Source organism: Taeniopygia guttata, chromosome 25 (assembly GCF_048771995.1).
Source record: "Taeniopygia guttata chromosome 25, bTaeGut7.mat, whole genome shotgun sequence".
Lineage (NCBI taxonomy): Eukaryota > Metazoa > Chordata > Aves > Passeriformes > Estrildidae > Taeniopygia > Taeniopygia guttata.
In genome coordinates this window covers 6,504,872-6,531,390 of record NC_133050.1, presented here as the reverse complement: position 1 = coordinate 6,531,390, position 26,519 = coordinate 6,504,872, and the positions used below count along the sequence as shown (strand labels likewise).

The following is a 26,519-nucleotide window of genomic DNA, read 5'->3' as shown; positions in this document are numbered from 1 at the left end:
CAGCTGGAATTTGGGAACAGCAGGAGTTTGGGAACAGCCGGAGTTTGGGAACAGCCGGACACCGGGAACAGCTGGACACTGGGAACAGATGGAGCCCAGGAACAGCCGGAGCCCAGGAATTACAGGGAACAGCCGGAGCCCAAGAACAATCAGACACTGGGAATGAAGCGGGGTGGGCACAGCCTGATCCTGGGAACAGCCGGATCCCGGGAACAGTCAGATCCCGGCAACAGCTGGATCCTGGCAGGAGTTGGATCCTGGCACAGTCAGATCCTGGTACAGTCAGATCCTTGCAACAGCCGGATCTAGCCACAGTTGGTCCCTGGGAACAGCCGGATGTCGGGAACATTTGGATTCCTGGTAACAGCCAGACCCTGGGAACAGCCGTGTCCGTGGGTACAGCCGCTCCTGGGGCGCCGTGGATCCCCTGGGAACAGCCGGACCCTGGGAACAGCCGGACCCTGGGCACAGCCGGATCCCGGGCACAGCTCCAGGAACAGTCAGACCCTGGGCACAGCCGGACGCTGGGAACAGTCAGACCCCTGGGAACAGCCGATCCCTGGGAACAGCTGGACTCCCGGCACAGCCGGACCCTGGGCACAGCTGGATCCCGGGCACAGCTCCAGGAACAGTCAGACCCTGGGCACAGCCGGACGCTGGGAACAGCCGATCCCCGGGCACAGCCGATCCCCGGGAACAGCCGGACTCCCGGCACAGCCCCCCCGCACACCCCCTCGGTGTCCCCCCGACTCTCCGCCATTCCCGGGCTAATTTTAGCCCCCGGCCGCATTCCCGGGCACCTCCCGGTGCCAGGCGGGGTCACACCGGGAGCACCGGGCACCCACCGGGCTGGGGACCCCCCAAAAAAACAAACAACACCCCCCAAAACACCCCCGCGGCGTCACCCCCTGCTCCCAAAAACGAGCCGCCCCCCCCGCGGGGGGTCCGGATGTGGGGGTCCCGCTGGATTTGGGGGGGTCAGGAAGGGTCGCCCCCTCCCCCCGCACGCACCTGCGTTCCCGCGCCCCCCCGGGACCCCCGAGGGCGGCGGGGGGCGGGCAGGGGGCGGGGGGGGCCGGCCCGGGCGGGGCCCGGCGGGTTTTTCTCGGCCGCTGTCGCCGCGCCCCCCCCAAAATTGTCCCGGGCTGGCGACGGCGACGGCAGCGCCATGGGCAGAGGGGTGAGTAGGGGCGGCCCGGGGCGCCCACGCGGGGCACGGAGCCACGCGGGGCGCGGAGACACGCGGGGCACCCCAAAAAAAAATAAATAAAACAACCCCCCCCACCACCCACCCAAATTCCCACTGTGCCCACCCACCCCGCGCCCCAGCCGGGCACCCCCACGCGCGGAGCCCGCCCCACGCGGGGCACCCCAGACCCACGCGGGACACCCAAAACCCACCCTGGGCACCCCAAACCCACCCTGAGCGCCCCAAACCCACCCTGAGCGCCCCAAACCCACCCTGAGCACCCCAAACCCACTCGCAGCACCCCAAAACCACGCGGGACCCCCCCACAGACTCCCCCCCCACCTCAGAAAGCCCCCCCGGGACCCCTTCCCACGCGTGACGCCCCCCGCGACACCCGGAGCACTCCCCGGACACCCCGCCACTCAACCGGGCACCCCCCACGCGGGACCCCCCGCCCCAAAATCACCGACCCGACCCTCCCCACGCGGGACAGCCCCCCCGGGACCCCCCCCGCGTGCACCCGCGCAGGTGCCACCGCCCCACGCGGGACCCCCACCCCAAATTCCTCCCCGGACCCCCGCGCGGTGCCCCCCAAAACCCCCCTGGGGGTCGCGGAACACGCGTGGGCCGCCGCCCCCCTGGAGCAGAGTGTGGGGGGGGGTCTTTTTTGGGGGTGGGGGGTCCCAAACTCGCCCGGGCCCCCCCGTGCCCCCTCCCCGCGTGGCGCGGTGCCCGCGGCTGCCCCGAGCCCCGCTGCCGGTGCCGTGGCAACGCCCGCGGGGGGGCCCCGAGCGCCGCTGGCCCCACGCCCGCCCCCCCCCAACCCCCCCCAACCCCGGGCACCCACCCAAAAAACCGGGGGGACCCCTCCGCGTGGGGGTTCTCCCCCCCCAGACCCCCCCGCGGGTGTCCCCTTGGCGCTGTCCCCAAATTTGGGGCGCGGGGGGGGGGGAGGGGAGGGGGGGGACACGCGCGACACCCGACACCCCCCCCCGCCCCTCCCCCAAATTAAGGGGGGTCCTTCAGGTGGGTTCCCCCCAGTGCCACAATTGGGGTCCCCCGAGTTTTGGGGGGGTGGGGGTGCCCACTGTGCCCCCCCCGTGGGTTTTGAGTTTGGGGGTGCCCCCCTGTGGGTTTTGGGGGTGCCCCCCTGTGCCCCCCCCGGTAACCCGAGCCCGCCCCCCCCCGTGTTGGTTTTGGCTCCCGGAGCTGTTCCATGACATCGGCCCCACCTCCCCCCCCCCGCCGGGGAGCCCTGGGGACAGGAGGGGACAGGAGGGGACAGGAGGGGACAGTGCCACCCCCACACCCCCCCCGAGAGAGGACGAAGGGGCCCGACCACCCCCCACCCCCCCCCCGTGATGCTCTGGGGGGCTTTTCTGCTGCCCGGCTGGTGGGACCCCCCCCCAAATGGGTGTGGGGACACCCCTGTGGTGACAATGACACCCCCACGGTGACAGGGACACCCCCACGGTGACAGGGACAGTGACACCCCCACGGTGACAGGGATACCCCTACGGTGAGGGTGACACCCCTGTGGTGACAATGACATCCCCACGGTGACAGTGACACCGCCACGGTGATGGTGACAATCCTGTGGTGACAGTGACACCCTCACGGTGACAGGGACACCCCCACAGTGACGGTGACACCGCCATGATGAGGGTGACACCCCCCTGGTGACAGTGACACCCCCATGGCCTCATTGACCACCCCGTGGCCACGGTGCCACCGTGGTGACCACAGTGAATCTTCGGTGACCACAGTGATCCCTCGGTGACCACAGTGACCCCTCAATGACCACAGTGACCCCTCAATGACCACAGTGACCCATGAATGACCACAGTGACCCCTCTATGGGCACAGTGACCCCCTGGTGACCACAGTGACCTCTTGGTGGACTCAGTGACCCCTCCATGACCACAGTGACCCCTCCATGACCACAGTGACCCCTCAGTGACCTCAGTGACCCCTCAATGGGCACAGTGACCCCCTGGTGACCACAGTGACCCCTTGGTGACCACAGTGACCTCTTGGTGACCACAGTGACCCCTCCATGGCCACAATGCCACCCTGGTGACCACAGTGACCCCTTGGTGACCACAGTGACCTCTTGGTGACCACAGTGACCCCTCCATGGCCACAATGCCACCCTGGTGACCACAGTGACCCCTCAATGACCACAGTGACCCCCTCATGGCCACAGTGACCCCTCAATGACCACAATGCCACCCTGGTGACCACAGTGACCCCTCAATGGGCACAGTGAACCCTCAATGAGCACAGTGACCCCCCCCATGGCCACAGTGACCCCTTGGTGACCACAGTGACCTCTTGGTGACCACAGTGACCCCTCAATGACCACAGTGACCCCTCAATGACCACAATGCCACCCTGGTGACCACAGTGACCCCCTGGTGACCACAGTGACCCCTTAATGACCTCAGTGACCCCTCAATGGGCACACTGACCCCTTGGTGACCACAGTGACCCCTCAATGACCAAAACCCCCCCCCAGTGACCCCGCTGACCCCCCCGCGCCGCGCCCCCCCCGCCGTGCCCCCCCCGGTGCCCGCCCGGTGCCCGGTGCCCGCCGCCCCCCCCCGCGCCCGACGATGCCGGTGGCCACGGTGACGCCGGTGCTGGCCGTGACCTCCGCGCCCACGGTAATGGCCCGGGGGGGCGGGGGGGGCACCGGGGCGTGGGGGGGGGTCCCCGTGGCCGGGGGGGGTCCCCGTGCCCACGCGGGATGTCCCCACAGGCCGGTCGCGAGTATTCCCCCGCGGCCACCACGTCCGAGAACGGCGGCGGGAAGAGGAAGCAGAAGGAGAAGGAGCTGGACGAGCTGAAGAAGGAGGTGAACCTGGTGAGTGGGGACAGCGGGGACAGAGGGGACAGAGGGGGACAGCTGGGGACAGCGGGGGACATGGAGGGGACAGGGGGACAGAGAGGGGATGGGGGACACAGGACAGCCAGGGACAGTGAGGGGACATGGAACACAGAGGGGACAGGGGGACACGGGACAGCCGGGGACAGAGAGGGGACAGCGGGAACAAACGGGGACACAGAGGGGACAGGGGGACAGAGAAGGGACACGGAGGGGACAGGGGGACATGGAGGGGACAGGGGACAGAGAGGGGACAGGGGACACAGAGGGGACACGGAGGGGACAGGGGACAGGGGGGGACAGGGGACAGCCAGGGACAGGGGACAGGGAGGGGACAGGGGGACAGGGGGACAGTGAGGGGACACGGGACAGAGAGGGAACAGGGGGACAGCCAGGGACAGGGGACAGAGAGGGGACAGAGAGGGGACAGAGAGGGGACACAGAGGGGACAGGGGACGCAGAGAGGACAGGGGGACAGGGGGACAGTGAGGGGACATGGGACACGGAGGGGACAGGGGGACAGGGGACAGAGAGGGAGAGGCAGGGGACAAACAGGGACACGGAGGGGACAGGGGGACAGGGGACAGGGGGACACGGGACAGCCAGGGACAGGGGACATAGAGGGGACAGAGGGACAGGGAGGGGACAGGGGACACAGAGGGGACAGGGGGACAGGGGAAAGCCAGGGGACAGGGGACAGGGGACAGAGAGGAGACAGAGAGGGGATAGCCAGGGACAGGGGACAGCAAGGAGACATGGGGACGGAGAGGGGACAGTGAGGGGATAGAGGACAGGGGGACACAGGGACAGGGGACATGAGGGACACTGAGAGCATGGGGACATGGGGGACACCAGTGGTATAGGGGACAATGACAGGGACAGGGGACATGAGTGACACTGGGACCATGGGACATGGGTGACATGGGACGCCAGGGACAGCTGGCTGTGTCATCCCATCCAGAGGGACGTGGGTGACATGGGGACATGGGGACATGCCACCCTGCTGGGGTGACTGGGGTCATGGGGACAGCTGTCCCATGTCACCCAGCTGAGGTGACACAGTGGCGTGGGTGACGTGGGCGATGTGGAACTCGGGGGACAGCTGGCATGCCACCCCAGCCAGAGGGACACGGGTGACGTGGGGCGATGGGCGCAGTGGCCACACCGCCCTGGCTGGGGTGACACGGGTGACAGGGGTGGCATTTGTCCCTCAGGATGACCACAAACTGTCCCTGGATGAGCTGGGCAGGAAGTACCAGGTGGACCTGTCCCGGGTGAGATGTCCCTGTGTCCCTGTGTCCCCGTGTCCCTGTGTCCCCATGTCCCTGTGTCCTCCTGTCACCGTGTCCCTGTGTCCTCCTGTCCCCGTGTCCCGGTGTCACCGTGTCCCGGTGTCCCGGTGTCCCAGTCTTCCGGTGTCCCAGTCTTCCGGTGTCCCAGTGTCCTGGTGTCCCGGTGTCACCGTGTCCCGGTGTCACCATGTCCCGGTGTCCCGATGTCCTGGTGTCACCGTGCCCATGTCCCAGTGTCACCGTGTCCCGGTGTCCCGGTGTCCCGGTGTCCTGGTGTCCCCAGTGTCCCAGTGTCATTGTGTCCTGGTGTCTCGGTGTCACTGTGTCCTGTATCCCCGTGTCCCGGTGGCCCAGTGTCACCATGTCCCGGTGTCACCGTGTCCCAGTGTCCCGGTGTCCCGGTGTCCCAGTGTCCCAGTGTCACCGTGTCCCGGTGTCCCAGTGTCACCGTGTCCCGTGTCCCAATGTCATCATGTCCCGGTGTCACCATATCCCGATGTCCCAGTGTCACCGTGTCCTGGTGTCAGTGTCCTGTATCCCCGTGTCCTGGTGTCCCAGTGTCACCGTGTCCCATGTCCCAGTGTCACCATGTCCCAGTGTCCCGTGTCCCGGTGTCCCGGTGTCCTGGTGTCACCATGTCCCCATATCCCCATGTCCCCGGTGTCACCGTGTCCCCGTGTCCCGGTGTCCCAGTGTCCCAGTGTCACCGTGTCCCGGTGTCCTGGTGTCACCGTGTCCTGTGTCCTGGTGTCACCATGTCCCAGTGTCCCAGTGTCCCCATGTCCCGGTGTCTCCATGTCCTGTATCCCCGTGTCACTGTGTCCCGGTGTCCCGGTGTCCCGGTGTCCCAGTGTCATCGTGTCCAGTGTCCCAATGTCACCGTGTCCCGGTGTCACCATGTCCTGGTGTCCTGGTGTCACCATGTCCTGTATCCCTGTGTCCCGGTGTCCCAGTGTCACCGTGTCCCGGTGTCCCCGTGTCCCGGTGTCCCCATGTCCGTGTCCCGGTGTCACTGTGTCCCAGTGTCACTGTGTCCCGGTGTCACCGTGCCCGTGTCCCAGTGTCCCGGTGTCACCATGCCCGTGTCCCGGTGTCCCAGTGTCCCAGTGTCATCATGTCCCAGTGTCACCGTGTCCTGGTGTCCCGGTGTCCTGGTGTCACTGTGTCCTGTATCCCAGTATCACCATGTCCCAATGTCACCGTGTCCCGGTGTCCCGGTGTCCTGGTGTAACAGTGTCCTGTATCCCCGTGTCCCGGTGTCTTGGTCTCCCAGTGTCACCGTGTCCCGGTGTCACCATGTCCTGGTGTCCCAGTGTCACCGTGTCCCGTGTCCCAGTGTCACTGTGTCCTGTATCCCTGTGTCCTGGTGTCCCAGTGTCACTGTGTCCCGGTGTCACCGTGTCCCGTGTCCCAGTGTCACTGTGTCCTGTATCCCTGTGTCCTGGTGTCCCAGTGTCACTGTGTCCCGGTGTCACCGTGCCCGTGTCCCAGTGTCACTGTGTCCCCGTGTCCGTGTCCCGGTGTCCTGTATCCTGGTGTCCCGGTGTCACCGTGTCTGTGTCCCAGTTGTCACCATGTCCCGGTGTCCCGGTGTCCCGGTGTCACGGTGCCCGTGTCCCGGCAGGGCCTGACCAACGCTCGCGCCGCCGAGATCCTGGTGCAGGACGGCCCCAACGCGCTGACGCCGCCGCCCACCACCCCCGAGTGGGTGAAGTTCTGCCGGCAGCTCTTCGGGGGCTTCTCCATCCTGCTCTGGATCGGCGCCATCCTCTGTTTCCTGGCCTACGGCATCCAGGCCGCCATGGAGGACGAGCCCTCCAACGACAACGTGAGGGGACGCGGGGACACCGCGGGCACGGGGGGCACCGGGGGCACGGGGGGCACCGGGGGGCACGGGGGGTATGGGGACACTGGGGACACGGGGGACATGGAGGGCACTGGGGGGCATGGGGGGCATGAGGGCTATGGGGGCCATGGGGACACCGGGGGCACGGGGGGCACCGGGGGGCACGGGGGGCACCGGGGCGAACGGGGGGTATGGGGACACCAGGGACATGGGCGACATGGAGGGCACTGGGGACATGGGGACACCGGGGACACTGGGGACACTGGGGACATGGGGGCTACCAGGGGTATGGGGACACTGGGGACATGGGGGACACAGGGGACACCGGGGACACGGGGGACATGGAGGGCACTGGGGGGCATGGGGGACATGGGGAGCATGAGGGCTATGGGGCCCATGGGGACACTAGGGCCATGGGGGACACTGGGGACATGGGGGACACCAGGGGTATGAGGACACTGGGGACACTGGGGACACGGGGGACATGGAGGGCATTGGGGGGCATGGGGGGCATGGGGAGCATGAGGGCTATGGGGGCCATGGGGACACTGGGGACATGGGGGACACTGGGGACATGGGGGACATTGGGGGGTACCGGGGGCACCGGGGGTATGAGGGGCACCGGGGGTGTGGGGACACTGGGGACACTGGGGACATGGAGGGCACCAGGGGGCATGGGGGGCATGAGGGCTATGGGGGCCATGGGGACACTGGGGACATGGGGGACACCGGGGGACACAGGGGACATGGGGGACATGGAGGGCACTGGGGGGCATGGGGGACATGGGGAGCATGAGGGCTATGGGGGCCATGGGGACACTGGGGACATGGAGGATGCGGGGACACTGGGGACACCAGGGACACTGGGGACACTGGGGACATGGGGGCTACCAGGGGTATGGGGACACTGGGGACATGGGGGACACGGGGGACACGGGGGACACAGGGGACACGGGGGACATGGAGGGCACTGGGGGACAATGGGGACACGGGGGGCATGAGGGCTATGGGGGCCATGGTGACACTGGGGACACTGGGGACATAGGGGACACGGGGGACATGGGGGACACGGCGGGCATGGGGGGCACGGGCAGTGAAGGGGGACAGGGACATCACGGTGGGACACGGGGGTGGCATGGGGACAGGGCCATGGTGGTGGCACAGCAGTGAGGGGGCCGGGAGCGCTGTGGGGACACTGGGGGGGCTCTGGGACCGTGGGGACATCAAGTGCCACCCGTGGGGCACCACAAACCAGTGGCCCCTCGTCCCCTCCCCGCCCCGTGCCAGCTCTCGGGGGGCCCAGCTGTGCTGGGGGGGGATGTCAGAGCAGTGGGGGTGTCCCCTCCCTGTCACCCCACCCCGGGGGTCCCACGGTGCCCCCCGGGTGCTGAGGTGTCCCCCCGGTGCCAGCTGTACCTGGGGGTGGTCCTGGCCGCCGTGGTCATCGTCACCGGCTGCTTCTCCTACTACCAAGAGGCCAAGAGCTCCAAGATCATGGACTCCTTCAAGAACATGGTGCCCCAGGTGGGCAGCGGGGGCACGGCCGGGGGGGTCCCGGGGGGGTGGGCGCACCCTGAGGTGCCCGGTGCCCCCCCAGCAAGCGCTGGTGATCCGCGAGGGCGAGAAGATCCAGATCAACGCCGAGAACGTCGTGGTGGGAGACCTGGTGGAGGTGAAGGGCGGCGACAGGGTGCCCGCGGACATGAGGATCATCTCCTCCCACGGCTGCAAGGTGGGCACGGGGGCACTGGGGGGCACTGGGGGCACTGGGGACTTTGGGGACACTGGGGACATTGGGGACATTGGCGACAGGGTGCCCGCGGACATGAGGATCATCTCCTCCCACGGCTGCAAGGTGGGCACGGGGGGCACGGGGGGGCACTGGGGGCATTGGGGACAATGGGGACATTGAGGGCATTGGGGACAGTGGGGGCATTGGGGACACTGGGGGCATTGGGGGCATTGGGGGCATTGGGGACATTGGGGACACTGGGTGGGGACAGGGTGCCCGCGGACATGAGGATCATCTCCTCCCACGGCTGCAAGGTGGGCACGGGGGGACATCCAAACCCACCCAGCCCCACCCAATCCCCCCCAAATCTCCCCCATAACCCCCGTACCCCAAATCCCACCCAGTCCCCCACAACCCCAATCCCCCCGAATCCCCTCCATAACCTCAAACCCCCCATACCCCAAATCCCCCCCATAATGCCAATCCCCCATACCCAAATTCCCCCATACCCCAAACCCCCCAAACCTCCAATCCCCTGCACCCCAAACCCCGCACCCCGCACCCCAAACCCCAATTCCCGAACCCCAAACCCCAAACCCCCAATCTCCCATCCCCCAAACCCCCAAACCCCAATTCCCGAACCCCAAACCCCAATTCCTGAACCCCAAACCCCAATTCCCGAACACCAAACCCCCAAACCCCAATTCCCAAACCCCAAACCCCAATTCCCGAACCCCGAACCCCCAAACCTCAATTCCCGAACCCCAAACCCCCAATTCCCGAACCCCAAACCCCAAACCCCAATTCCCAAACCCCAATCCCCCGTCCCCCATCCCCTAAACCCCAATTCCCGAACCCCAAACCCCCAAACCCCAAACCCCAATTCCCGAACCCCAAACCCCCAAACCTCAATTCCTGAACCCTAAACCCCAATTCCCGAACCCCAAACCCCAAACCCCAATTCCCAAACCCCAAACCCCAATTCCCGAACCCCAAACCCCAATTCCCGACCCCGAACCCGCAGGTGGACAACTCCTCCCTGACGGGCGAGTCGGAGCCGCAGACGCGCTCGCCGGAATTCACGCACGAGAACCCGCTGGAGACGCGCAACATCTGCTTCTTCTCCACCAACTGCGTCGAGGGTGGGCCCCTGTCACCTGTGTCACCTGTCACCTGTCACCTGTGTCACCTGTCACCTGTGTCACCTTTGTGTCACCTTTGTGTCACCTTCGTCCCGTCTTCATGTCACATTTGTGTCACCTTCATCCCACTTTTGTCCCACATTCATCCCACCTTCGTGTCACCTCCGTGTCACCTTCATCCCAGTTTTGTGCCACCTTCGTCCCACCTCCATGTCACCTTCATCCCACCTCTGTGTCACCTCCGTGTCACTTTAGTGTCACCTTCATCCTACCTCCGTGTCACCTTCATCCCACCTTTGTGTCACCTTCATCCCACCCATGTGTCACCTTCATCCCACCTTTGTGTCACCTCCGTGTCACCTTTGTGTCACCTTTGTGTCACCTTCATCCCACCTTTGTGTCACCTTCATCCCACTTCCATGTCACCTTCATCCCACCTCCATGTCACCTTCATCCCACCTTTGTGTCACCTTCATCCCACCTTTGTGTCACCTTCATCCCACCTCCATGTCACCTTCGTCCCACCTCTGTGTCACCTTTGTGTCACCTTCATCCCACCCCTGTGTCACCTTCATCCCACCTTTGTGTCACCTTTGTGTCACCTTTGTGTCACCTTTGTGTCACCTTCATCCCACCTCCATGTCACCTTCATCCCACCTTTGTGTCACCTTCATCCCACCTCTGTGTCACCTTCATCCCACCTTCGTCCCACCTTTGTCCCACCTCCGTGTCACCTTTGTGTCACCTTTGTGTCACCTTCCTCCCACTTCCATGTCACCTTCATCCCACCTTCGTGTCACCTCCATGTCACTTTCATCCCACCTCCGTGTCACCTCCGTGTCACCTTTGTGTCACCTTCATCCCACCTTCATCCCACCTTCGTCCCACCTCCATGTCACCTTCATCCCACCTCCGTGTCACCTCCGTGTCACCTTTGTGTCACCTTTGTGTCACCCTCATCCCACTTTTGTGTCACCTTCATCCCACCTTTGTGTCACTTTTGTGTCACCTTCTTCCCACCCCTGTGCCACCTTCATCCCACCTCCATGTCAGCCTCATCCCACCTTTGTGTCACCTTCATCCCACCTCCATGTCACCTTCATCCCACCCCTTTGTCACCTCCGTGCCACCCCGGTGCCCGCAGGGACGGCGCGGGGCATTGTCATCTCCACGGGTGACCGGACGGTGATGGGCCGCATCGCCTCGCTGGCCTCGGGGCTGGAGGTGGGCCGGACGCCCATCGCCATGGAGATCGAGCACTTCATCCGCCTCATCACCGGCGTCGCCGTCTTCCTCGGCCTCTCCTTCTTCATCCTCTCCCTCATCCTCGGCTACACCTGGCTGGAGGCCGTCATCTTCCTCATCGGCATCATCGTGGCCAACGTGCCCGAGGGGCTGCTGGCCACCGTCACCGTGAGCGGGGGCGGACTGGGAGGGACTGGGAGCAAACTGGGATGGCCTGGGATGGACTGGGATGGAGATATTGGGGTGTAAATGGGCACTGGGATGGACTGGGATGGACTGGGAGCACTGGGAGGGCACTGGGAGCACTCAAGGTGGAGGTTCCACCATCATCTTCCTCATGGGCATCATCGTGGCCAACGTGCCCGAGGGGCTGCTGGCCACCGTCACCGTGAGCGGGAGTGGACTGGGATGGACTGGGATGGACTGGGAGGGACTGGGAGCAAACTGGGATGGACTGGGATGGACTGGGACGGACTGGGATAGAGATATTGGGGTGTAAAGGGGCACTGGGATGGACTGGAACAAAGATATTGAGGATTGGAATGGACTGGGAGGGACTGGGAGCAAACTGGGATGGACTGGGAGGGACTGGGATGGAGATATTGTGGATTGGAATGGACTGGGATGGACTGGGAGCAAACTGGGAGGGACTGGGATGGAGATATTGGGGATTGGGATGGACTGGGATGGACTGGGATGGACTGGGATGGACTGGGAGCAAACTGGGAGGGACTGGGATGGAGATATTGGGGATTGGGATGGACTGGGAGCACTGGGAGGGCTCCACCATCATCTTCCTCATCGGCATCATCGTGGCCAACGTGCCCGAGGGGCTGCTGGCCACCGCCACGCTGGGAGGGGGCACTGGAGGGGGGATGTGGGGCACTGGAGGGGGGATGTGGGGCACTGGAGGGGGGATGTGGGGCACTGGGATCATTTTGGGGAGCTGGGGAGGGTCCCCAGACCCCATAGCGGGGGTCCCACCCCCGTGACACCCCGGGGTGCCCCCCAGGTGTGCCTGACGCTGACGGCCAAGCGCATGGCCAGGAAGAACTGCCTGGTGAAGAACCTGGAGGCCGTGGAGACGTTGGGCTCCACCTCCACCATCTGCTCCGACAAGACCGGGACCCTCACCCAGAACCGCATGACCGTGGCCCACATGTGGTTCGACAACCAGATCCACGAGGCCGACACCACCGAGGACCAGTCGGGTGCGTGGGGGGCACCCCAAAACCCACAGTGCCCCCAGCGCCCCCATCCCCTGGCGCCCCAATGCCCTGGGACCTTGGTACCCAACCCCCTGGCACCCCAATCCCCCCAGCGCCCCGATCCCCTGGCACCCCGATCCCCCTGGCACCCCGATCCCCTGGCACCCCCATGCCCTGGGACCTCGGGACCCAAACCCCTGGCACCTCAATCCCTTGGAACCCCAATGCCCAGGGACCTCAGTACCCAGACTCCAATCCCCTGGAACACTGATCCCCCAAAACCCCAATCCCCCTGGCACCCCCATCCCCTGGCACCCCAATGCCCTGGGACCTCGGGACCCAAACCCCCTGGCACCTCAATCCCCCAAACCCCTGATCCCCCAAAACCCTGATCCCCTGGAATCCAAACCCCCTGACATCCCAATCCCCCTGGCACCCCGATCCCCCAAAACTCAAATGCCCTGGGACCTCGGTACCCAAACCCCTTGGCACCCCAATCCCCCAAAACCCTGATCCCCTGGAATCCAATCCCCCTGGCACCCCGATCCCCTGGCACCCCAATGCCCTGGGACCTTGGTACCCAACCCCCTGGCACCCCGACCCCCAAAACCCTGATCCCCAAAACCCTGATCCCCCAAAACCCCAATCCCCTAGAACCAGGCTGGTCAGTGGGTGGCACTGGTGACACCAGAATGGTCAATGGGTGGCACTGGTGGTACTGGGATGGTCGTGGGTGACACCAGGGTGGTCAGTGGGTGACACTGGCCATGCCCTGACGGTGTCCCCATGTCCCCAGGTGCCACCTTCAACAAGCGCTCGCCCACCTGGGCGGCCCTGGGGACACCAGGGTGGTCAATGGGTGACACCAATGGGTGACACTGGTGACACTGGGGTGGTCAGTGGGTGACACTGGTGACACCAGGCTGGTCAGTGGGTGACACCAGCCGTGCCCTGACATGCCCCGTGTCCCCAGGTGCCACCTTCGACAAGCGCTCGCCCACCTGGGTGGCCCTGGGGACACCAATGGGTGGCACTGGTGACACTGGGGTGGTCAATGGGTGACACTGGTGACACTGGGATGGTCAGTGGGTGACACTGGTGACACCGGCCGTGCCCTGACGGTGTCCCCTGTCCCCAGGTGCCACCTTCGACAAGCGCTCGCCCACCTGGGCGGCCCTGGCGCGCATCGCCGGGCTCTGTAACCGCGCCGTCTTCAAGCCGGGCCAGGAGAACGTCTCCATCTCCAAGGTCGGGGGGTCCCGGGGGTGGCGGGGACGGGCGCAGTGACACCCCCGGGCACGGTGACACCCCCGGGGCGCGGTGGCACCCCCGGGCACGGTGCCAGCGCTGTGCCCCCGCAGCGGGACACGGCGGGTGACGCGTCCGAGTCGGCGCTGCTGAAGTGCATCGAGCTGTCCTGCGGCTCCGTGCGCAGGATGCGCGAGCGCAACCCCAAAGTCACCGAGATCCCCTTCAACTCCACCAACAAGTACCAGGTGCTGCCCGGGCACTGGGGGCACGGCCGGGGGGCTGGGGGCACTGGGGGCACTGGGGGCACTGGGGGCACTGGGACCGGGCACTGGGGGCACTGGGGACACTGGGATGGGGAACTGGGAGCACTGGGATGGGGAACTGGGACGGGGAACTGGGGGAACTGAGGGCACTGGGGGTGCTGCAGGCACTGCCAGGGGTGCTGGGATGGGGCACTGGGGGCACTGGGATGGGGAACTGGGGGCACTGGGACGGGGCACTGGGGGCACTGGGAGCACTGGGGGCACTGGGATGGGGAATTGGGGGCACTGGGATGGGGAACTGGGGGCACTGGGACGGGGCACTGGGATGGGGAATTGGGGGCACTGGGATGGGGCACTGGGGGCACTGGGATGGGGAACTGGGAGCACTGGGGGCACTGGGGGCACTGGGATGGGGAACTGGGGGCACTGGGACAGGGAATTCGGAGCACTGGGGGCACTGGGGGCACTGGGATGGGGAACTGGGAGCATTGGGGGTACTGGGACGGGGCACTGGGGGCACTGGGACGGGGCACTGGGAGCACTGGGGGCACTGGGGGCACTGGGATGGGGAACTGGGATGGGGCACTGGGGGCACTGAGGGCAGTGTGTGGGTGACCCCATGCTGACCCAGTGGGTGACACTGGTGACACTGGGCAGCATGTGGGTGACCCTGGGGTGGCACTGGTGACACCAGAATGGTCAGTGGGTGACTCTGGGGTGGCTCTGGGTGACCTTGGGGTGACCCTGGGGTGGCCCTGGTCACCCTGGGTGACCTTGGGCTGACCCTGGGGTGGCACTGGTGACCCTGGGGTGGCTCTGGGTGACCCTGGGGTGGCTCTGGGTGACCTTGGGGTGACCCTGGGGTGGCACTGGTGACACCAGAATGGTCAGTGGGTGACCCTGGGGGTGGCACTGGGTGACCCTGGGTTGGCACTGGTGGCACTGGGGTGGCACTGGGTGACCCCGGGGTGGCACTGGTGACCCCGGGCAGCGCGTGGCTGACCCCACGCTGACCCCGGCGTGTGCCCCCGCTGTCCCCTGGCCGTGGCCGTGTCCAGCTGTCCATCCACGAGCGCGAGGAGGACCCCCAGGGTCACCTGCTGGTGATGAAGGGCGCGCCCGAGCGCATCCTGGACCGCTGCTCCCGCATCCTCCTGCAGGGCCAGGAGCAGCCCCTGGACCAGGAGATGCGCGAGGCCTTCCAGAACGCCTACCTGGAGCTGGGGGGGCTCGGGGAGAGGGTCCTGGGTACGCCCGGGGGGTCCCGGGGGGATTTGGGGGACCCCAAGGGGGTCCTGAGAGGATTTGGGGGGTCCTAGAGGGGTCCTGGGGGGGTCCCGAGCGGGATTTGGGGGAGAAAAATCTGGATAAGGACATGGAGGAACCTTCCAGAATCCCCACCTGGAGATGGGGGGGCTCAGGGAGAGGGTCCTGGGTACGCCCAGCAGGTCCTGGAGGGGTCCTGGATGGTATTTTGGGAGTCCTGAGGCGGATTTGGGGGGTCCTGAGGGGAATTTGGGGGGCCCGGGGTTGCTGGAAGGGGATCCAGAGGAGATTTGGGGAAGAAAAGTCTGGATAAGAACATGGAGGAACCTTCCAGAATCCCCACCTGGAGCTGGGGGGGCTCGGGGAGAGGGTCCTGGGTATGTCCAGGGGGTCCTGGGGGGGATTTGGGGTCCTAGAGGGGTTCTGGGGGGGTCCCGAGCGGGATTTGGGGGAGAAAAGTCTGGATAAGGACATGGAGGAACCTTCCAGAATCCTCACCTGGAGCTGGGGGGGCTCGGGGAGAGGGTCCTGGGTATGTCCAGGGGGGTCCTGAGAGGATTTAGGGGTCCCAGGGGAGTCCTGGGTACATCCGGGGGGTCCTGGTGGCCCCTGGGGTGCTGCACCCCCAACCCCTCGGTGTCCCCAGGGTTCTGTCACCTCTACAGAAGTTCCTGGGGATGTTTTTGGGGTCCCTCATGGGTTCCTGGGGGTTTTTTTTTTGTGTTTTTAGGGTCTCTCACTGTCCCCTCGCTGTCCCCAGGGTTCTGCCACCTGTACCTGCCCCCGGACAAGTTCCTGGGGGTGTTTTTGGGGTCTCACTGTCCCCACAATGTCCCCAGGGTTCTGTCACCTCTACAGAAGTTCCTGGGGATATTTTTGGGGTCCCTGATGGGTTCCTGGGGGTGTTTTTGGGGTCTCACTGTCCCCACAATGTCCCCAGGGTTCTGTCACCTCTACAGAAGTTCCTGGGGGTGTTTTTGGGGTTCCTCATGGGTTCCTGGGGGTGTTTTTGGGGTCTCACCGTCCCCCCGGTGTCCCCAGGGCTCTGCCACCTGTACCTGCCCCCGGACAAGTTCCTGGGGGTGTTTTTGGTGTTTTTTGGGGTCTCACTGTCCCCTCAATGTCCCCAGGGTTCTGCCACCTGTACAGAAGTTCCTGGGGATGTTTTTGGGGTCCCTCATGGGTTCCTGGGGGTGTTTTTGGGGTCCCTCACGGGTTCCTGGGGGTGTTTTTGGGGTCTCACCGTCCCCTCGGTGTCCCCAGGGTTCTGCCACCTGTACCTGCCCCCGGACAAGTTCCTGGGGGTGTTTTTGGGGTCCCTCATGGGTTCCCGGGGGTGTTTTTGGGGTCTCACCGTCCCCTCGGTGTCCCCAGGGTTCTGCCACCTGTACCTGCCCCCGGACAAGTTCCCCCGCGGGTTCCGTTTCGACGCGGACGAGGTGAACTTCCCCACCAGTGACCTTTGCTTCGTGGGGCTCATGTCCATGATCGACCCCCCCCGCGCCGCCGTGCCCGACGCCGTCGGCAAGTGCCGGAGCGCCGGCATCAAGGTGGGACCCCAAAACCTGCCCGGGACCCCAAAACCCCTGCCCAGGACCCCAAAATCCCCACTTGGATCCCAAAATCCCACCCAGGACCCCAAAATCCACCTGGGACCCCAAAATCCCCGCCTGGGACCCCAAAATCCCCATCTGGATCCCAAAATCCCACCCAGGACCCCAAAATCCCCACCTGGATCCCAAAATCCCAACCGGGACTCCAAAATCCCCACCTGGATCCCAAAATCCCAACTGGGACTCCAAAATCCCCACCTGGATCCCAAAACCCCCGCCCGGGATCCCAAAATCCCCACCTGGATCCCAAAATCCCAACCGGGACTCCAAAATCCCCACCTGGATCCCAAAATCCCCACCTGGATCCCAAAATGCCCACCTGGATCCCAAAATCCCACCTGGACACCAAAATCCCAACCGGGACCCCAAAATCCCAACCAGGACCCCAAAATCCCCACTTGGATCCCAAAATCCCAACCGGGACTCCAAAATCCCCACTTGGATCCCAAAATGCCCACCTGGATCCCAAAATGCCCACCTCGACACCAAAATACCCACCTGGACACCAAAATCCCACCCGGGATCCAAAATCCCCCCCCACCAGCTGTCCCCAGGTGTTCCCCAGCTGCCCCAGGTGTCCCCCAGGTGTCCCCAGGTGTCCCCAGGTGGCCCCCAGGTGTCCCCAGCTGCCCCAAGTGTCCCCAGGTGTGCCCAGGTGTCCCCCAGGTGTCCCCAGGTGCCCCAGGTGTGCCCAGGTGCTGATGGTGCCCCCCAGGTGATCATGGTGACCGGGGACCACCCGATCACGGCCAAGGCCATCGCCAAGGGCGTGGGGATCATCTCCGAGGGCAACGAGACCGTGGAGGACATCGCGGCGCGCCTCAACATCCCCGTCAGCCAGGTGAACCCCAGGTGAGCCCCAGGTGAGCCGGGGAACCCCAGGGGAGCCCCAGGTGAGCTCCAGGTCAGCCAGGTGAACCCCAGGTGAGCCCCAGGTGAGCCGGGGAACCCCAGAGGAACTCCAGGTGAGATTTGGGGAACCCCAGGTGAGCCCCAGGTGAGCTCCAGGTCAGCAAGGTGAACCCCAGGTGAGCCCCAGGTGAGATTTGGAGAACCCCAGGTGAGCTTCAGGTCAGCCAGGTGAACCCCAGGGGAGCCCCAGGTGACCCCCAGGTGAGCCAGGTAGGGGAAGTTGAGGGGATTTTGGGGTCCCAGGGGGTTTTCCCAGGAATTTTGGGGTGCTGACCCCACCGTGACCCCCAGGGAGACCAAGGTGTGTTTAGTGCACGGGTCACACCTGAAGGACACGAGCTGGGGTGGGGATTTCGGGGTGATCCTGGGGGTGATCCCAGGGATTTTGGGATCCCGGGGGGGTTTTCCTGGAAATTCTGGGGTGCTGATTTTGGGGTACCGATTTTTGGGTGCTGACCCCCAGGGAGGCCAAGGCGTGCATGGTGCACAGCTCGGACCTGAAGGACAGGATGGGGATTTGGGATTTGGGATTTGGGATTTGGGATTTGGGATTTGGGATTTGGGATTTGGGATTTGGGATTCGGGATGGGGTCTTGGGGTTTTCCCAGGACTTTTGGGGTGCCAGTTTTGGGGTGCTGACCCCCCGCAACCCCCAGGGAGGCCAAGGCGTGCATGGTGCTTGGGTCACACCTGAAGGACACGATGGGGATTTGGGATTTGGGATTTGGGATTTGGGATTTGGGATTTGGGATTTGGGATGGGGTCTCGGGTTTTCCCAGGACTTTTGGGGTGCCGGTTTTGGGGTGCCGATCTTGGGGTGCCGATTTTGGGGTGCTGCCCCCCGGGGAGGCCAAGGCGTGTGTGGTGCACAGCTTGGACCTGAAGGACACGATGGGGATTTGGGATTTGGGATTTGGGATTTGGGATTTGGGATTTGGGATTTGGGATTTGGGATTTGGGATGGGGTCTCGGGGTTTTCCCAGGACTTTTGGGGTACCAATTTTGGGGTGCTGATTTTGGGGTGCCGATTTTGGGGTGCCGATTTTGGGGTGCTGCCCCCCAGGGAGGCCAAGGCGTGCGTGGTGCACGGCTCGGACCTGAAGGACATGAGCTCGGAGCAGCTGGACGAGATCCTGCGCAACCACACCGAGATCGTCTTCGCCCGCACGTCCCCCCAGCAGAAGCTGATCATCGTCGAGGGCTGCCAGAGACAGGTGACACCGCGCTGTCCCTGCCACCGCTGGCACCCGTGTCACCGTGTCACCGTGTCACCCGTGTCACCCGTGTCACCTGTCCCCTTATCCCTCATCCCAGTGTCCCCAAAGCCCTTAATACCTCCAATGTCCCCAATGTCCCCAAAGTCCCCAAAGTCCCCAGTGTCCCCAAAGCCCTCAATACCTCCAATGTCCCCAAAGTCCCCAATGTCCTCAGTGTCCCCAATGTCCCCAATGTCCTGTGTTTCCCATATTCCAAATGTCCCCAATACCCCCAGTGTCCCCAGTGTCCCCAGTGTTCCCAATGTCATGTGTTCCCCATATTCCCAATGTCCCCAGCGTCCCCAAAGTCCTCAATACCCCCAGTGTCCCCAGTGTCCCCAATGTCCCCAATGTCCCCAGTGTCCCCAGTGTCCCCAGAGCCCCCAGTGTCCCCAGTGTCCCCAATGTCCCCAGTGTCCCCAATATCCTGTGTTTCCCATATTCTCAATGTCCCCAATGTCCCCAAATGTCCCCAATGTCCCCAAGTGTCTCCAGTGTCCCCAAAGCCCCCAGTGTCCCCAGTGTCCCCAAAGCCCTCAATACCCCCAATGTCCCCATATTCCCAATGTCCCCAGAGCCCCCAGTGTCCCAGTGTCCCTAATGTCCCCAATGCCCTCAATGTCACCACTGTCCCCAATACCCCCAGTGTCCCCAATGTCCTGTGTTCCCCATATTCCCAATGTCCCCAAGTGTCCCCAGTGTCCCCAAAGCCCTCAATACCCTCAATGTCCCCATATTCCCAATATCCCCAGTGTCCCCAATGTCCCCACTGTCCCCAAAGCCCTCAATACCCCCAGTGTCCCCAGTGTCCCCAGTGTCCACAATGTCCCCAATGTCCCCAATGTCCCATGTTCCCCAGTGTCCCCAGTGTCTCCAAAGCCCTCAATACCCCCAATGTCTCCATATTCCCAATGTCCCCAGAGCCCCCAGTGTCCCCGGTGTCCCCAATGTCCCCAACGTCCCCAGGGTGCCATCGTGGCGGTGACGGGTGACGGCGTCAACGACTCGCCGGCGCTGAAGAAGGCCGACATCGGGATCGCCATGGGCATCGCCGGCTCCGACGTGTCCAAGCAGGCGGCCGACATGATCCTGCTGGACGACAACTTCGCCTCCATCGTCACCGGCGTCGAGGAAGGTCAGGGACAGGCACAGGGGTTGGGGACATCGGGGACGTGGCAGGGTGTTGGGGGAACTGGGGGCATTGGGAGGCATTAGGGACATCGGGGATATTGGGGACATCGGGGACATTCGGGGCATTGGGGGCATTGAGGGCATTGGGGATGTTGGGGGTGTTGGGGACATTGGGGACATTGGGGATATTTGGAGCATTGGGGACATTTGGGACGTTGAGAATATTTGGGATATTTGGAGCATTGGGGGTATTGGGGACATTGGGGACATTGGGGATATTTGGAGCATTGGGGACATTGGGGACATTGGGGACATTGGGGACATTGGAGGAATTGGGAACTGGGGACATTGGGGACATTTGGGATGTTTGGGACATTGGGGTATTGGGGGCATTGGGGACATCCGGGGCATTGGGGGTGTTGGGGGTGTTGGGGACATTGGGGACATTTGGGATATTTGGGACATTGGGGTATTGGGGGCATTGGGGACGCTGGGGACTTTGGGGACATTGGGGATATTTGGGACACTGGGGACATTGGGGACATCGGAGGAATTGGGAACTGGGGACAATGGGGACATTTGTGGGTGTTTAGGATATTGGGGAGACTGGGGATAATGGGATATTGGGGACACTGGGGACATTTGTGGGTGTTTGGGGTATTGGAGACATGGAGGACATTTGGGACGTTGCAGGAATTGGGAACTGGGGACAATGGGGACATTTGTGGGTATTTCGGATATTGGGGTACTGGGGACATAGGGGACGTTGGGGACTTTGTGGTCATTAGGGACATTGGGGACATTTGGGATGTTTGGGACATTGGGGTATTGGGGGCATTGGGGACGCTGGGGACTTTGGGGACATTGGGGATATTTGGGACACTGGGGATATTGGGGATGTTTGGGATATTGGGGTATTGGGAATGTTGGGGACATTGGGGACACTGGGGACGTTTGGGGACACTGGGGACATGTCCCCTGGCAGGCCGCCTGATCTTCGACAACCTGAAGAAGTCGATCGCCTACACCCTGACCAGCAACATCCCCGAGATCACCCCGTTCCTGCTCTTCATCATCGCCAACATCCCACTGCCGCTGGGCACCGTCACCATCCTCTGCATCGACCTGGGCACCGACATGGTGAGGGGCGCCCCAAAAACCCCCAAATCCATCCCAAATCCATCCCAAATCCATCCAGCAACCCCAAATCCATCAAAATCCATCCCAAAATCCATCCCAAACCCAAATCCCGCTGCCGCTGGGCACCGTCACCATCCTCTGCATCGACCTGGGCACCGACATGGTGAGGGGAACCCCAAATTCATCCCAAATCCATCCCAGACATCCCAAATCCAACCCAAATCCAGCTAGGGACCCCAAATCCACCCAGGGACACCAAATCCATCCCAGACATCCCAAATCCATCCCAAATCCTCCTGGGGATCCCAAATATACCCCAAATCCAACCAGGGACTCCAAATCCAACCAGGGACCCCAAATCCAACCAGGGACGTCAAATCCATCCCAAATCCACCCCAGAGACTCCAGATCCTCCTGGCCCTGGGCACTGCCACCATCCCATGACGTGTGACACCGGGTGACACCGGGTGATGCCGGGTGACAGAAGGTGACACCGGGTGACGCTGGGTGACACCGCTGTCCCCTCAGGTCCCTGCCATCTCCTTGGCCTACGAGGCGGCCGAGAGCGACATCATGAAACGGCAGCCGCGGAACCCCCGCAGCGACAAACTGGTCAACGAGCGGCTGATCAGCATGGCCTACGGCCAGATCGGTCAGTGGTCACTCAGGGGTCAGTCAGGGGTCACTCAGGGGTCACTTGGGGTCACTCAGGGGTCACTCAGGGTCACTCTGGGTCGTTCTGGGTCATTCTGGGCTCATCAGCATGGCCTATGGCCAGATCGGTCAGTGGTCACTCAGGGGTCACTCACTGGTCACTCACTGGTCACTCAAGGTCATTCAGGGGTCACTCAGGGGTCACTCATCAGCATGGCCTATGGCCAGATTGGTCAGTGGTCACTCGATGGTCACTCAGGGTCACTCAGGGGTCACTCATGAGCATGAGCAGATCGGTCAGTCAGGGGTCACAACGTGATCCCGATTCTACGGCTCTGATCCCAATCCTGATCCCAATCCCAATCGCAATCTTGATCCCAGTCCTGATCCCCGGGTACTGATCCAGATCCCGATCCTGATCCCGATCCCGATCCCATGGCTCTGATCCCAATCCCGACCCCGACCCCGCAGGGATGATCCAGGCTCTGGGCGGGTTCTTCACCTACTTCGTGATCCTGGCGGAGAACGGCTTCCTGCCGGGAACGCTGCTGGGGATCCGCCTGGCCTGGGACGACCGCTCCAAGAACGACCTGGAGGACTCCTACGGACAGGAGTGGGTGAGGGACCCTCCACTGACCCTACACACGGGTTACACACCAGTTACACACGGGTTACACACCCATTCCCACCCCATTTCCACCTTTATTTCCACTCCGCTTCCACCCCGTTTCTCCCGTTCACTCCCGGTTTCCCATTCAATCCCGTTTCCCGGTTTCCCCACTCGTTCACTCCCACTTTCCTCCTGCTTTCTCCCGTCGTTCCCCCCCAGTTTCCCAGTTTCTCACTCTGGTTCTCCCCCGGTTTCCTGTTTCCCACCCCGGTTTCCCGTTTCTCACTCCAATTTCCCATTTCCCACTCTGGTTTCCCATTTCCCACTCTGGTTTCCCGTTTCCCGCTCCGGTTTCCCATTTCTAACACCAGTTTCCCGTTTCTCACTCCAATTTCCTGTTTCCCATTTCCCACTCCAATTTCCCATTTCTCACCCCAATTTCCCGTTTCCCACTCCGGTTTCCCGTTTCCCACTCCGGTTTCCCGTTTCTCACTCCAATTTCCCGTTTCCCACTCCGGTTTCCCGTTTCTCACTCCAATTTCCCATTTCTCACTCCAATTTCCCATTTCTCACTCCAATTTCCCGTTTCCCACTCCGGTTTCCCATTTCCCACTCCAATTTCCCGTTTCTCACTCCAGTTTCCCATTTCTCATTCCAATTTCCCGTTTCTCACCCCGGTTTCCCGTTTCTCACTCCAATTTCCCATTTCTCACTCCAATTTCCCGTTTCCCACTCCGGTTTCCCGTTTCTCACCCCGGTTTCCCGTTTCCCACCCCGGTTCCGTGCCCAGACCTACGAGCAGCGGAAGGTGGTGGAGTTCACGTGCCACACGGCGTTCTTCGCCAGCATCGTCGTGGTGCAGTGGGCGGATCTCATTATCTGCAAGACCCGCCGCAACTCCGTCTTCCAGCAGGGCATGAAGTATGACACAGCACCTCAAAAACACCCCAAAATCCCACCCAAAAATACCCCAAAACCACCCCAAAATCCCACCCAAAAATACCCCAAAAACACCCCAAAATCCCACCCAAAAATACCCCAAAACAACACCAAAATACCACCCAACAATGGGCCGCAACTCCGTCTTCCAGCAGGGCATGAAGTGCGACACAGCACCCCAAAAACACCCCAAAAATACCCCAAAATCCCACCGAAAAAAACCCCAAAACCACCCCAAAATCCCACCCAAAAATACCCCAAAACAACACCAAAATCCCACCCAACAATGTGCCGCAAATCCGTCTTCCAGCAGGGCATGAAGTGCGACACAGCACCCCAAAAACATCCCAAAAATACCCCAAAATCCCACCCAAAAATACCCCCAAATCACCCCAAAACAACACCAAAACACAGCCAACAATGTGGCGAAACTCCATTTTCCATCAGGGCATGAAGTGCGACACAGCATCCCGAAAACACCCCAAAAATACCCCAAAATCCCACCAAAAATACCCCCAAATCACCCCAAAATCCCACCCAAAAATGTGCCACAACTCCATCTTCCAGCAGGGCATGAAGTTCGACAAAACACCCCAAAACACCCCAAAATCCTAAAACCTCTCCCACCCCAAAAAAACCCCAGAAAATCCCCAATCCCCAAAACCCAACAAACCCACTTCGAACTCCCATCCCCCTTCCAAAGCCAAAAAAAATCCCCAAACCTCTCCAACCTCCCCCAAATAACCCCAAGTACCCCCAAACACCCTAAAAAAACCCAAAATTTCCCAATTTTTAGGAACAAGATCCTGATTTTCGGGCTGCTGGAGGAGACGGCGCTGGCGGCGTTCCTGTCCTACTGCCCGGGCATGGGGGTGGCGCTGCGCATGTACCCCCTCAAGTGAGGGTCACCCCAAATCCCGGCCCCAAAAAACCCCCCAGGCCCCTCCAAATCACCCCCAAAATCTTAAAAATGCTCCAAACCCCGAAAAAATCCCGATTTCCCCAAAAATCTCCCCATGCTCCTTCCAAATCTCCCCCCAAAAATCTTAAAAATGATCCAAACCCTAAAAAAATCCCAATTTCCCCAAAAATCCCCCCATGCTCCTTCCAAATCCCCCCCAAACCTCTCCAAATACCCCAAAAAAACCCAAATACACCAAAAACCGCCCATGCCCCCTCCAAATCTCCCCCCAAAAAATCCTAAAACTGTTCCAAACCCTAAAAAAAACCAATTTCCACAAAAATCCCCCCATGCTGCTTCCAAATCTCCCCAAATCCCCAAACCTCTCCAAATACCCCCCAAAAAAATCCCAAAACCCCCAAAATTTCCCCAATTCCCCTCTAAAACCCCATCCAAAAAACCCAAAAACGGCTCCAAACCCGCCAAAAAAAATTCCAAATCCCCCAAAAATCCCCAATTCCCCTCAAAAAAAAAATCCACAAATTGCTCAAACGCCCCCAAAAAATCCCAAATCCCCCCCAAAAATCTCAAATTTTGGGTTTTTTTGGGGCAGGGTGACCTGGTGGTTCTGTGCCTTCCCCTATTCCCTGCTGATCTTTGCCTACGACGAGGTGAGGAAACTGATCCTGAGGCGCTACCCCGGAGGTGAGCACCCCAAAAATGGGGGGACACCCAAAAATGGTGGGGGGGAACCCCAAAAATTGGGGGGGAAACAAAAAAAATGGGGGGAAACCGAAAAAATGGGAGAGAATCTCCAAAAAATGCGGACGAAACCCTAAAAAATTGGGGAGAAGCTGAAAAAATGGGAGAGAACCCCAAAAATGGGAGGGCACCCCAAAAAGTGGAGGGGAAACCTAAAAATGGGAGAGAACCCCCAAAAAATCGAAAATCGCAAGAGAAATCCCAAAAAAAACCCTGGAATCCCAAAAAATGGGAACCCTAAAAGAATGGATTGGGGGATTTTGGGGTTTTGGGGTTTTGGGGTTTGGGGTTTTGAGGTTTGGGGATTTGGGGATTTGGGGATTTTGGAGGTTTGGGGCTTTGGGGCTTTGGGATTTTGGGGGTTTGGGGTTTGTGGTTTTGGGAATTTTGGGAATTTGGGGTCTCCTTGACGCCCCCTCTCCTTTTTTGCAGGCTGGGTGGAGAAGGAAACCTATTACTGATCCTATTATCGATCCTGTTATCAATCCTATTATCGATCCTGTTATCGATCCTATTATCGATCCCCTCCCCCCCCTTTAGGATCCCCCGGAGCCCCCCCCCGCACCCCAAAACTAACCCGGGGTGGGTCGGGACCCCCCTGAATTTGGGGGGCACCCAAACCCCCCCTTTGCAGAGCAATAAACCAGTTTAACCCCCCCGTGTACTGGGATGGACTGGGAGGGGAGGGGAGACCCCCGAATTCCCCCAAATCCCCCCAAATTCCCACAAATTTCCCACAAATTTCCCCACATTTCCCATAGATTTCCCCAAATTCCCTCAAATTTCCACAGATTTCCACAGATTCCCACCAATTTCCCCAAAATTCCCCCAAATTCCCCCAAATTCCCCACATTTCTTCCCAATTCCTCCAAATTCCCCAAATTCCCCAAAATCCCCCCAAATTCTCCCCAAATTCCCGCGCCCCCCCGAGCCCCTCAATGTCCCCCAATGTTGCCATGGAGGTGGTTACTATGGGATGCGGTTGCCATGGAGATGGTTGGCATGGCGAGAGGGTCACTATGGGATGCGGTTGCCATGGGGACAGGTTGCCATGGTGAGATGGTTGCCATGGTGATCCCGTTGCCATGGGGATGTGGTTGCCAAGGCAATGGTTGCCATGGCGATCCCGTTGCCATGGGGATGTGGTTGCCAAGGCAATGGTTGCCATGGTGATGAGGTTGCCATGGCGATCCCGTTGCCATGGGGATGTGGTTGCCAAGGCAATGGTTGCCATGGTGAGATGGTTGCCATGGCGATCCCGTTGCCATGGCGATCCCGTT

General features: G+C 62.0%; 1 protein-coding gene across 8 annotated transcripts; it reads left to right on the top strand.

Moving 5' to 3' along the window:
* Positions 1 to 1,053: 1,053 nt before the first annotated feature.
* LOC105760330 (sodium/potassium-transporting ATPase subunit alpha-2) lies at positions 1,054 to 25,896 on the top strand. 8 transcript variants are annotated; one of them, XM_072918500.1, is made up of 23 exons: positions 1,054 to 1,180; positions 3,951 to 4,055; positions 5,291 to 5,350; positions 6,993 to 7,196; positions 8,625 to 8,738; positions 8,812 to 8,946; positions 9,971 to 10,088; positions 11,233 to 11,501; positions 12,346 to 12,544; positions 13,680 to 13,789; positions 13,903 to 14,037; positions 15,114 to 15,303; positions 16,696 to 16,871; positions 17,650 to 17,786; positions 18,910 to 19,060; positions 20,069 to 20,237; positions 21,219 to 21,373; positions 21,902 to 22,025; positions 22,499 to 22,644; positions 23,428 to 23,558; positions 24,373 to 24,474; positions 25,091 to 25,182; positions 25,672 to 25,896. In XM_072918500.1, the coding sequence occupies exons 1-23, from the start codon at positions 1,169 to 1,171 to the stop codon at positions 25,698 to 25,700; spliced, it is 3,063 nt and encodes a 1,020-aa protein (XP_072774601.1). In that variant the 5' UTR covers positions 1,054 to 1,168; the 3' UTR covers positions 25,701 to 25,896. The 8 variants fall into 8 exon arrangements, with proteins under 8 accessions (XP_072774601.1, XP_072774602.1, XP_072774604.1 ...); XM_072918501.1 differs by lacking the exon at positions 1,054 to 1,180 and adding an exon at positions 3,790 to 3,855; XM_072918503.1 differs by lacking the exons at positions 1,054 to 1,180; positions 3,951 to 4,055; positions 5,291 to 5,350; ... (1 more) ...; positions 8,625 to 8,738; positions 8,812 to 8,946 and adding an exon at positions 9,025 to 9,069.
* Positions 25,897 to 26,519: the final 623 nt, after the last annotated feature.